Source organism: Microcaecilia unicolor, chromosome 6 (assembly GCF_901765095.1).
Source record: "Microcaecilia unicolor chromosome 6, aMicUni1.1, whole genome shotgun sequence".
NCBI lineage: Eukaryota > Metazoa > Chordata > Amphibia > Gymnophiona > Siphonopidae > Microcaecilia > Microcaecilia unicolor.
In genome coordinates, this window is record NC_044036.1 from 328,225,322 (window position 1) to 328,237,775 (window position 12,454).

A 12,454-nucleotide genomic window follows, 5' to 3' on the forward strand; every position below is an offset into this window, starting at 1 on the left:
CCCTAGTTAAACATGCGGTTGGCACAGCAAGGGTGGTTGTAGCGGCACATTGGCGAAAGGAGGGGGTTCCCTCTTTATCTAGATGGCTTAATAAGTTGAGGTATGTTCGGGAAATGGAGAGACTAGTGGCTGAGCGTAAACAACAAATGGGAAAATGGCGTTCAGTTTGGGAGCCTGTCCCTTTTGACGCTCTATAAATCTAGCTGCTATATACAAAGAATATCATGAGGGGTAGTGCCCAGTAGTGTCCACCTGGAGGGGGGGGGGGAGGGGAGGGCGGGGGGAGAAATCTTTGTTTTATTGAAAATTGGATAAAAAATGTGAAGTTTAATGCTGTTGACATAGTTATATTGAAACTATTGAATGTAATCATACAAGCTGTATTGGTAGATTCCTGTATTTGAATCCGCATGTTGTATTTTTTTATTTTTTGTGGTTCCATTGTGCTGTTTCAATGGATAATAAAGACTTCTTGCAAATAAAAAACAAAACAAAACAAATTATAATCACAGGAAAGTAAAAGAAAAGGCTTCTATTTATTTATTTATTGCATTTGTACCCCATATTTTCCCACCTATTTGCAGGCTCAATGTGGCTTACATAGTACCGTCAAAGGCGTTTGCCCAGTCGGTGGATAACATATACAAAGTTGTATAGTGATCGTATGAGGTATAAGTGGAGGGTCGGAATGGATGAAGATTGCGTGTTGTCCTGTTCGATCATAGTCATGCTGTGTTGGTAGGTGAAGAGGGTTACGTGGGGTCGTTGGGGTCAGAATGGATGAAGATTGCGTGTTGTCCTGTTCGATCATAGTCATGCTGTGTTGGTAGGTGAGGAGGGTTACGTGGGGTTGTTGGGGTAGGCCTTTTCGAAGAGGTTGGTTTTTTAGTGATTTTCTGAAGTTCAAGTGGTCGTGGATTTTTTTCACAGCTTTTGGGAGCCCATTCCATAGTTGTGCGCTTATGTAGGAGAAGCCGGCTGCGTAAGTTGTTTTGCATTTCAGTCCTTTGCAATTTGGGTAAAAGTACAATTCTATGAAAAGTACAATAGCAATTTCTGTTCAGTTCCTGATTGTGGGACTAAAGGAGCCCGCAAGGAAGTTATGGGGCAAGAGTGAGACCTTCCTATTGTAACAATTTAAACATCTATGAAGAGTTTTTGAGAGCTCTGTTCTGTGCATCAGGTCGGTGACGAAATAGCATGGTTATACTACTGCAGCTCAGTAAACCGAAAGGGTAAAAGGGGAGGGAAGTTTGACAGAGGTGACCGTGTTAGAGGTTGACTGAAACTGCTTTCAGCAGAAGCTAAAACTTGAAACAAGTTTGGTTGTGTGAATGTGGATCAGTGAGGGCCGCTGGGGATTGTCCGAGCTTGCAGTCTGCTAACCCACAGTATGCAAGCCAGAATTTAATAAATGAAAGACTATTTTATTTCCAAACAAAATGGCCAGCACATACATGGACCACAGCTAATGAAAACTGAAAGAAGCAGCCAAGGAGTCTTACAGCGGCAGTTTTTGCACCACACTCAAAGCGGCAGCTGACATTATAACTCTACAGAGAGGCTAATTTCTAAGGAGCTTATCATCCCAAATTTACAGACTTCAATTCAATTTTTTTATCAAAAGCATTTATTTGGAGCACTCTTCCAGATGTTGCTTCCCATGTCTGTCTCAATAGCAGACTATGGACTTTTCCTCCAGGAATTTGTCCAAACCTTTTTTAAACCCAGATACGCTAACCACTGTTACCACCTCTTCCGGCAAAGAGTTCCAGAGCTTAACTATTCGTTGAGTGAACAAATAGGAGGAAATATTTTTTCACTCAATGAATAGTTGAAGCTCTGGAACTTTTTGCCAGAGGAGGTGGTAACAGCGGTTAGTGTATCTGGGTTTAAAAAAAGGGTTGGAGAAATTCCTGGAGGAAAAGTCCCTAGTCTGCTATTGAGACAGACATGGAAAGCAACTGCTTGCCCAGGGATTTGTAGTATGGAGTGTTGCCACGATTTGGGTTTCTGCCAGATACTTGTGACCTGGCTTGGCCACTGTTTGGAAAACAGGATATTGGGCTAGATGGAAGATGGACCATTGGTCTTACCCAGTATGGCTACTGTTATGTTCTTATTCCATCTTGCTGAACATGCTACGTGAAATAGGTACAGCTGGAAGAGTATTTGCTTGGCTAAAGGGTTTTTGGAAAATAGAATCTATATAGTAAAAAGCATTTCCATGTAACTTCGAGTGTCTCCTAGTCCTAGTCCTTGTCCTTTTGGAACGAATATAGAAATCAATTTACTTCTGCTCGTTCTACACCGCTCAGGATTTTGCAGACCTCAATCATATCTCCCCTCAACCGTTTCTTTTCCAAGCTGAAGAGCCCTAACCTCTTTAGCCTTTTCTCATACGAGAGGAGTTCCATCCCCTTTATCATTTTGGACGCTCTTCTTTGAACCTTTTCTAATTCCGCTATACCTTTTTTGAGATAGTGACCAGAACTGAACACAATACTCAAAGTGCGGACGCTCATGGAGCTATACAAAGGCATTACAGTATTTTCGGTCTTATTCACCATTCACATCAAAGGCTGCCAAAAGTTAAAACTGTAGGACAATAGCCTGATGTCTGACAAACCATAATTTTCTGATATATTATGAGTTAATAATCCAAAGATTCCGTACTGGCATTCTTTCTAAAGCCAAATTGTGATGGATATCATATCATCTTGCTTCCAAGTACTCTGTCAATTGCATTTGTCGCTATTGTCTCTAAAATCTTACTGAATATTGGGATATTCACTACAGGACCTATAGTTTGTAAGATCTTGCTTCCAAGATCCCACGGGGTTCTTTTTAAATAATGGAGTTGGTACTATATTGCCTAAAAACGTTGGAAAAAGACCCAAACAATGATTTATCCAATTATGAAGCCATACTATGAAACTTAGGGACCTGTTTACTAAGCAGCACTAAGGGCGCGTTAGCGTTTTTAGCGCATGCTAAAGTCGCTCATAGGAACAGATGGGCTAGAACTAGCGTTTAAAGTGCGCTAATTTTAGTAAATAGGGCCCTTAATGGAGATGTAAGTAAGTGCGTTGGACATAAGTCTGGCGCACAGTGGGTTGAAGAAATTTTGTTCAATAGTGATATCTCTTCCATACTGCATAGGAACATTCATTTCAAGTATAAGAGACAGTAATGGATCTTAGAGGATCCTTGTAGGACTCCTTTTCAACTAAAGAAGATTCTGGTGGAATAAAATTGAGATCTGGATAATCCCTCTGGGCCATTTTGAGACACCTCCGAATGTAGCTCAAACACAGAGGTAGACAGCAGAAATACTACTGGTTGTGGACAAAAACACGAATCTCTTAATGCAGGAGTGAGGCTGGTGAATTGAGATGGTGCAGTACTCCGCTGTTCGTCCTGAACACATTAAACCACCACAAATCAAAGGGGGAAAAAACTACTATATGGGAAAACAAGCCACAAAAAATACAGGGGTGCTTTTTCTAAGGTGCGCTGAAAAATGGCTTGCGGTAGTGTAGGCGCGGGTCTTGGGCTCATGCCAATCCATTTTTCAGCGCGCCTGTGAAAATGGACGCGCGGCAAAATCAAAATTGCCGTGCCTCCATTTTGGGTCTGAGACCTTACCTCCAGCCATTGACCTAGTGGTAAAGAATCCGGGCGGTAATGACCTACGTGCGTCAAATGTGAAATTACCACGCAGTAGTTGGGCAGTAACTCCATTTTGGCGCACGTTGGCACGTGTAGACGCTTACGCGGCTTAGTAAAAGGACTCCACAATTCCCATATCAATAGTTAATATTTAGTATTCACACTTATAATACCTATAAATAACAACATTTTTTATGTGCTCATAGATTTCTCTTAAGGACCATCACAGATCCAAATAAGGTCTTATGTTGTCCACTGGCCTCCAATCATTGCACTTTATTTCATGTCAAAATCTCTTTTTTTCCAGGTAGGGACCTATGATAGTACCTCACTCCCAATACTGATAGCGGATATTGTATACTGTTGGTATTTTCCCCATCGGAAGTTTTTGAGGTTCCACTTGTTTAAAATCCATCAAGAGATTTCCTGGTTGAAACCCGAAGGTTACAGGAGGGTGAGATACAAAGATATTTTCAAACTTCTTAGGTGTTTTGCGATAATATTTATTTCAAGTTTGAAATTCCCTCTTCAAATTTAGACGTTATTTCATGTGCCATTACATGTCCTTTTACCGATGATAATAATGATTTTAAAGCCACTTGACTTTAGTGGTCTAGGGCAGTGTTTCCTAAGTCTGGTCCTGGAGTACCCCCTTGCCAGCCAGGTTTTCAGGACATCCACAATGAAATGTGCATGAACTTGATTTGCATACACTGCCTCCATTATATGCAAATCTCATCCATCCATGTTTATTATGGATACCCTGAAAACGTGACTGGCAAGGGGTACTCCAGACCTGGGAAACAATGGGGTCCAGTCATGGACCATCTTTCGCTGTAACTGTTTCAAGGGACCCAACTTCAAACTTTCATGTCAGCTGCAATAGTCCCCGTAATAAACTCAAAATAACTGATAAAACACTCCAGCAGAAGACATCCTATGTTCTTCACTCCACCGCATTGCCTGCCCCTTTGGCTGCTTTTCCCCTCACGTCTCGCATGCTCTGTTTTGATGGAATTGAGCATGCGCGATGTGAGGGGAAAAGCAGCCGAAGGGGCAGGGCAGGCAATATGGCAGAGTGAAGAACAGCTCTAGCATAAGCAATGCCACACTTGGAAAAGACCAAAGGTCTATCAAGCCCCAAGAACCTGGCGAAAACCCAAAATTTAATAATGATCAATGGACTTTTCCTTCAGGAATCTGTCCAGACCCCATTTTAACTCAGCAAGGCCAGCTGCCGTCACTACCTTCTCCGGCAATGAGTTCCAGAGTCTAACTACGCGCTGAGTAAAGAAAAACTCTCTGATTTGTTTTAAACCTACCACATTTTAAATTCATCTTGTGTTCCCTGGTTCTATTATTGTTAGAAAGTGTAAACAAACGCTTCACATCTGTCCGCTCTACCCCACTCATTATTTTGTAGACCTCTATCACATCACCCCTCAGCCGCCTTTTCTCCAGGCTAAAGATCCCTCTGTTCTTCTCAGCATATATTAGAAATTCCTGCCCATGTGAAGTTATAATGTGTTAGACAGAGAGCATTTGCTTATTTCGGGCCAACATTATGGCATTTTCTTTCCACTAGACATTTGTACAGAGGTAGATTATATGAAATTCTAGAAATTGCTTAAATGTGGCTTTTAAGCCTGGGTTTAAATGTGGGCCCGGCCTGCTTCAACACTGGTGTCCTATGGAGCACAGTAGATTTGTGTTGTTTTCTGCTATTTTCCTTTCCTGTCAACATTGGACTGTGGTTTTACTTTTACTTTATTTTTAATCTGTGTAATCTGCTTTGATGGTCTGACCCTAAGCAGAGAATCAAACGAAGCCTTGAACCTTTTTCTACTGTCAAAGGGTTGACGGTGATTAAATTTTGATTTAGTTGCGTAGTTGTCTACGACATTTATCTGACTGGTTTCGCGTCAAGGAATTCTTTTCTTGTACGAGCATAGAGACCTATTTAATGGCGCCACTTAGCTTTGCCTATTGGCTCCATTTCCCGTCAGATATATTACCTCCCCCTTGGCCCTTATGGGTATATTTTAAATCCTCTGCGTAAAGCGTGGAGATGGTTAAGTAAAGCATTAAACTGGAACAAAGAAATCTCCCCATTACTCCCTATTGGGGGCAATTTGGCATTTCCGGAGGGAGGGTCATGAAAACTGTTTCAAAGATGGTCCGCCCGGGGAATTCACTATCTATTCCAGGTTGTAACCGAGCAGGGGACCACCAAGCCCTTTCAGTCCATATGTGATGAATTCGGGTTAGACCAGAGGGACTTGTTTGCTTACTTACAACTTAGACATTATGTTAGCTTTCTGCCCTCTTGCCACGTGACGCAGGAGGTCTGGGACACTTTAAATGATCTACTGGGCCTTGAAGCGCAGTTAGGAGTTCCATTGAGGTATTTTCATCGCCACCTTAGTGATGAGTCACTGGAAACAAGAGATGCATTGGAGTGCTGACTCTACCCACTTGGAAGCCTGTTTGAAATCTTGTCTATGGCATAACTGCTAATGCAACTTGGTGGGAAATGCAGTATAAATTTGTAATGCGACTGTATATCTCACCACATAGGACCTATAGAGCGACTTTGAGGGAAACGGATGACTGCCCTAAATGCAAGAACGAGGGTGCCACTTTGGGCCACATGTTTTGGTCCTGTAGGGTGGTGAACTGTTCCTGGATGGAGTTGGGCAGACAGGTTACCCAAATGTGGTCGGTGCAATGGATACCTGTGCTGGAACAGTTGTTTGATGTATTTGTGACTCGAGGCCAGCGGCCTGAGGGCATGAAAGCTTTTTTGAAAAGAACGGTACTGATGGGGAAAAGGGTAATATTACAATTGTGGTGGACACTGGATGCACCAAGTGTTTCTCAGTGGAAAGGGGCCAAGATGGAGTGCTGCTCGCTGGAGAAAAAGGGGATTGCGGACTTGGCCTCAAAGAAGGGAGACCAATTTTGCAAGACATGGTTACCCCTTTTGGGACTCTTTGACACCTGTTGCAAGAAGCAGAATTTTGAACTGTTGAGGGGAAGGGGATAGGGGGAGTCGGGATAGGCAGGGGTAAGGTGGAGTACAGGATGGGGGGGACAACTGGAGGGAGGGGAGGGGGGGGGGAAATGGAAGAAAAGGGCACAAGTTATTAAGTGCATAATTGATTATATGTGGTTATGATTGTACTATGCTACTGTCAGTTAATGTGTAAACTGGTTTGCCAATAAATAAGATAAAAAATTTTTTTTTTTTTTAATTTAGTATGTGGATGCATTGGGTTGGGATAATTAGACTTTCTGTTATGCGATGGTGATGTATGGTTGGATGAGCTTAAAAAGATGACTGATTTTTTTTTTATTTTTCAACACTTTACTAAGTGTACCACACTTTGAGTGATGTGGAGGTGTGTTTTCAAAGCATTTAGGACTTACCTATGGAACTTCTAAAGTGCTTTGAAAATGAACCCCTTAGTAAAGCATGCTTTCAAATCAATTCAACAAATTAATAAAAGGTGCTCCTTACCAATCAAAAGCCAATGGTTGCGCCAAAAGTTGAGTTTATCCTTTTCTTTCAGACCAGATGGAAACTTTAAATCTGTGCTGGGAGTGATCACGCATTCCCCACTGTCTTCAATAGTTACACCTTTGGTTTTCGGGCCTTCCAGAAGAGGGATGGCTCTGCCCCTCGGCTGCCAACACAATTAGAAGAGGGATCAGAGAAACATCACCCAAAATGATGCGCTTTAAGCATTTGGGGGGTTTCTTTTCTTGGTGTAAAAAATAAAAATAAAAATACCCCACATTTACACTTTATCTAAAAATCCCATATCCATTTTTGGTTACATATAATTTTCCCAGCTCCTAGCTGCATTTCTGTCAGCAATTACATAAGAGTACATCTCAAATTAGACTTCTGATTTTCCCTAAGGTATCCTCTCCACCAATTTTGCCACAGAAATTTGGCTTTAAGTTCTAAAGGTGTTCAGCGGTGGCTGTTAAATGTATAATTCCTTACAGGATGGTGCCACCAAAATCCACCTAGGGTATAGCGCGGGCATTACATAAAACCCCTAATTCTATAGAAGTTGCGTGCACCCAATTTAATTGAATGAGCTAATTAGCACCAATAATTGGCTTTTTAACAAGAAATTAATGGCACTAATTAGATTTAATTGGCATTTACGCGTGATCTATAAAAGGGGGGGGGGGGGGCACGGAAATGGGAAGGCCATGGGCGTAATGGGGACGTTCCTAAAATTAATGTGCGTTTTTATAGAATAACAGGGAAATGCACCTAATTTTGGCAATGTACATTTGTATGACCGTACCCAAAGTTAGATGCGATTCCTGGGCGTAAGCACTACTCTATAAACTGATCAGAAAGTATAACATACCACAACAGCCACGCCTTCGTGCACCAAGGATGCTGAGGCATACAGACTGGTAGAATATTTTCCCACATAGAGAGTTGGCCTGGAAGCATAACATTTTAAATTATTGTTTTTATCACTTCAATTACAAATACATCCATAAACTGCTTTGTCCACAGCCTATTAGTTATACATCTCTATAGCAGAAGAGAGAATTAAGTGACAAGGTGGATGTGTGTGTGCGCCTTGTCTGGTTATTCTGCAACATTATTGCTGATCATTTAACAGCTTCAGCTGCAGACAGAGCAGTCCACAGAAACTGGGGTTCAAATCTCGCTGTGGCTCCTTGTGATTTTGGACACGTCATTTCATTCTCCATTGCCTCAGGTACAAAAACCTTAGACTAAGTTTTTCTGGACACGATATACCTACTGTACCTCAACGTAACTTGCCCTGACTCAGATTTTGAGAGGCAAATAAAAAAAAACAAAAACCCAAAATCAATCAAATCTTACTCCTTAAAATCTCCAAACACAGGAGACTGGGAGTCAATAGGTTCTAAAAGTTATTCTTTACTGTTTATAAATGGGAATATTTTTAGCTTGACTAACTAAAAAAGTAAAGATAGTTCCAAGTCACGAATGACTTATGGAGGCTACCTGTCTTGCGGCAGTTTCTTGGTAGACGTGGAGGGGCATAATCGAAAGGGACGCCCAAGTTTTTCTGAGGATGTCCTCGCAGGATGTCCCCGTGAAGGGGTGGGGAAACCCGTATTATTGAAACAAGATGGACGTCCATCTTTCGTTTCAATAATACGGTTGGGGACGCCCAAATCTAGAAATTTAGGCTGACCTTAGAGATGGTCGTCCTTAGACTTAGTCGTTTCTGATTTTCGGCAATAATGGAAACTGACGGCGCCCATCTCAGAAATGACCAAATCCAAGCCCTTTGGTCGTGGGAGGAGCCAGCATTCATAGTGCACTGGTCCCCCTGACATGCCAGGATACCAACCGGGCACCCTAGGGGGCACTGCAGTGGACTTCAGAAATTGTTCCCAGGTGCACAGCTCCCTTACCGTGTGTGCTGAGCCCCCCAAAACCCACTACCCACAACTGTACACCACTACTAGCCCTTATGGGTGAAGGGGGGCACCTAGATGTGGGTACAGTGGGTTTTGGAGGGCTCACATTTACTACCATAAATGTAACAGGTGGGGGGGATGGGCCTGGGTCTGCCTGTCTGAAGTGCACTGCACCCACTAAAACTGCTCCAGGGACCTGCATACTGCTGCGATGGACCCGAGTATGACATTTGAGGCTGGCAAAAAATATTTTTAAAAGAATTTTTTTGAGGGTGGGAGGGGGTTAGTGACCACTGGGGGAGTAAGGGGAGGTCATCTGGTCAGTTTGGGCACCTTTTTGTGGCTTCGTCGTAACGAAAAAAGGACCAAGTCGTCCAAGTGCTCATCAGGGACACCCTACTTTTTTTGATTATGGGTCGAGGACGCCCATGTGTTAGGCACACCCAAGTCCCGCATTCGCTACGCCTCAGACACGCCCCCGGGAACTTTGGTCATCCCCACAACGGAAAGCAGTTGGGCATGCCCAAAATCAGCTTTCGATTATGCCAATTTGGGCGACCCTGTGAGAAGGATGCCCATCTTGCGATTTGTGTCGAAAGATGGGCGTCCTTCTCTTTCAAAAATAAGCCTGTTAGTGAGGTGGTTTTCCATTGCCAACACCAGCCATTTTTACCCACCAGCTAAGGCTGGGTACTCTTTCACCAACCAGAGGTGGAAGGATGGCCAAGTTGGCTAGATGTCAACTACCTGGTAGAAATCCCAGTGTGGGATTCAAACTCAGGTTGCGGGTGAGGTAGGCAAGAGACCAACCAAATGCACCAAGAGGCCTCCTTCACTTTTTTGAGATCAAGAAACAAACACAACAAATAAGAATGCTTTCAAAGCTAGACACAAGGAACATTTTGACTCTCACAATAAAAATTGTGTATGTATCTTTAGCTACTTGGATCTCAAGAAATACATTTTAAAAGCAGTAGTGGACAGATAAGTTGTTGAGTATTGTTAAAATTTCTAAATGAAGAGAAAGAATTCTCAGTAAATGGTCAAAGGTCTGTGCTCATGAGCAGCAAATAATGTATTTTCATTGTTAGTGGCTTTCATTCAACATTTTGCTTGGTTTAAGGAGGAATTAAACAACTTCAGGAAAACCTAAAAGGCAACAATAACTAGATTAAGAACTGTATCTTAGGTATATAGCAGGAATGGGTTGGGGGACCACTACTAGCCATGAATGGATGATCATGACGTCTTCGTTCCAGAATATTGGTCATAAATGGCAGTACACAGGACTGGGACAAGTTCCGACTGGGCTGGAAGCTCAGGAATCGAGGAAAGTAAGCCAAGTTAGAAAGAAAAAGCTCCTTCTTGGAAATGTTAGAAAACAAGACAAATAACTAAGGATCCATTAATAAAATCTAGCACCAGATGCCAACTCTCTCAGCAAGTTCAACACAATCATTTAAACTACCTGGCTAATAGCCCATTGATGCCGATACATTTAAAGCTCAGTCAACCGGTGCTTTCAGGTAAAGCTATGCTACTACTCACGTCAATTTGCTCTCCGTCTTAGTTTCCTTGGGGAATGGATACTTCCACTTGGTTATGCGTCCAACCTCTCCAGACATGAATGTAAGATAACGGAGCGTCTCGACACCCACGTTGGTATGTATGACCTTTCTCAGCCCTTCCCGCTGCCAGATGTACAGAGCTACTACAGGTGAAGCATAGTTCTGAATCCAGAGCACATCGCCAGACTCACTGTCTACGGTGACCACCAACCCATCTCCGTTAGACACAAAGTGGGACATCTCTACAATACAGAAAAAAAGTTTATGAAAATAGCAGAGAAAAGCCTTCCTCCTAGTCCAAGCAATTCAACAGCTGAAGCTATTCTTCAGGCTATATCTGAGATAAGCTTGCTTCAGTCCCTGTAGGTCAAACTGTTCTAGTACCTTGTATTCCTAAAATCTCAATGTGACAAGATAGGGGATTTCCAAGCACACAGACACTGCTGCCTTCAAGTCAAACTCTTACAGTACCACATAAGTGACCTTCTGACATCTGAAGTGTTCTGTGGTTCCTGGAGGATGGGAAGCTCTCCTCTGTCAGCCAGTACTGAAGAGATTATTCTGCCCCATTTCCTGTCTTTTCCCAGAGAGCTGTAATATTACAATGTTCTACGAGTGTTTCAAGGTTATGTAGTGTTACTGGTCAGGAAAGTCAGTTCTGGGTTAGGATTGGTTCTACAGCACCAGTTCCAACGAGACAATCTGAGCATTTACCAGAATCCCAGTGAGGAGCACAGCTAACCAGACACATTAGGGACCAGGCCTACTTCTTTTTGTTTTTAACTTTCTGTTTTTATTAAGATTTTTGAGTATTCAATTCAATAATTCCAACAAAGCCATAAACATATACAAACACAGTAATTATATCAGCTATCTGCAGAGTGCTTTCAAGTAGACACAGTGCACACAAGGCCTTGCATGGTTGCATAGTCACACAGTAGATAACGGCACAAAGACCTGTATGGTCTATGCAGGTTACAATTGTCAATGCCCTGTTTAAAGTATGAAGGTGTCACAGAATGCCCATCACCCACTTGGGTTAACCCTGTGGCCCACTTAGAGGGTTTGCCCTCAGCACTGCTCAGATCCGTCTGCACCTGCCGCTTGTGCTCTACACTAGCAGCCTCCTCCTACTAACTGGGTCCCAACCGCCTCTGGGCGCGTTTCCCGCTCTCAAAATATCCCCAGTGATTTCCAGGTTGCTGGTGCCACTCTATCTAAGAAGTACCTGGGGAGATCACGACATACTGCTCACAAGTCTGAAGCAGGGTCTCAGAACAGATGTTTCCTCTCTGTTCTCTCAAACTGAGACTGGAGCAAAAGCCAGTAATTCTAAATGAAATGGAGCTCCTGGGCCAATCAGAGCCCAGAACAGCAACATCCAAAAACATACTGCTCACAGTACTGCAAATCACTTCCTCACCGAGTGAAACTACAGAGGGAGCGTTCACTTTTCTATAACAGCTTAAAACATAATATGCACCACCTGCTGGCTAAACTAGAGAAATACATTACAGGAAAATATCCAATATATTTTACAGGCTTAAAACACACTGTTTCTTCCCAGGTGGTCATTTAAGATTTGCTTTGATTCCATTCTCTTTCTATATAGGGGATCCTCTGTTTATCTCACGCGTTTTTGAATTCTATCATCACTTTCTGTCCTTCCTCTACAGGGAGGGTATACCAGGCATTCACCACCCTCTCCATGAAAAAGGATTTCCTGATGTATCTCCTGTCATCCTGGAATCTTAATTTATGTCCTC

The 12,454-nt window shown here is 42.7% G+C and overlaps 1 protein-coding gene across 1 annotated transcript in view; it reads right to left on the reverse strand.

The window, feature by feature from the left end:
* ERN1 (endoplasmic reticulum to nucleus signaling 1) overlaps nt 1-12,454 on the reverse strand; it is a 164,255-nt gene that overhangs the window by 40,847 nt on the left and 110,954 nt on the right. The window contains exons 8-10 of the mRNA XM_030208417.1: nt 10,669-10,930; nt 8,064-8,142; nt 7,193-7,358 (exon numbers count right to left, since the gene is read on the reverse strand). Coding sequence (XP_030064277.1) covers nt 7,193-7,358; nt 8,064-8,142; nt 10,669-10,930 — 507 coding nt within the window. The remainder of the gene's footprint in view (nt 1-7,192; nt 7,359-8,063; nt 8,143-10,668; nt 10,931-12,454) is intronic.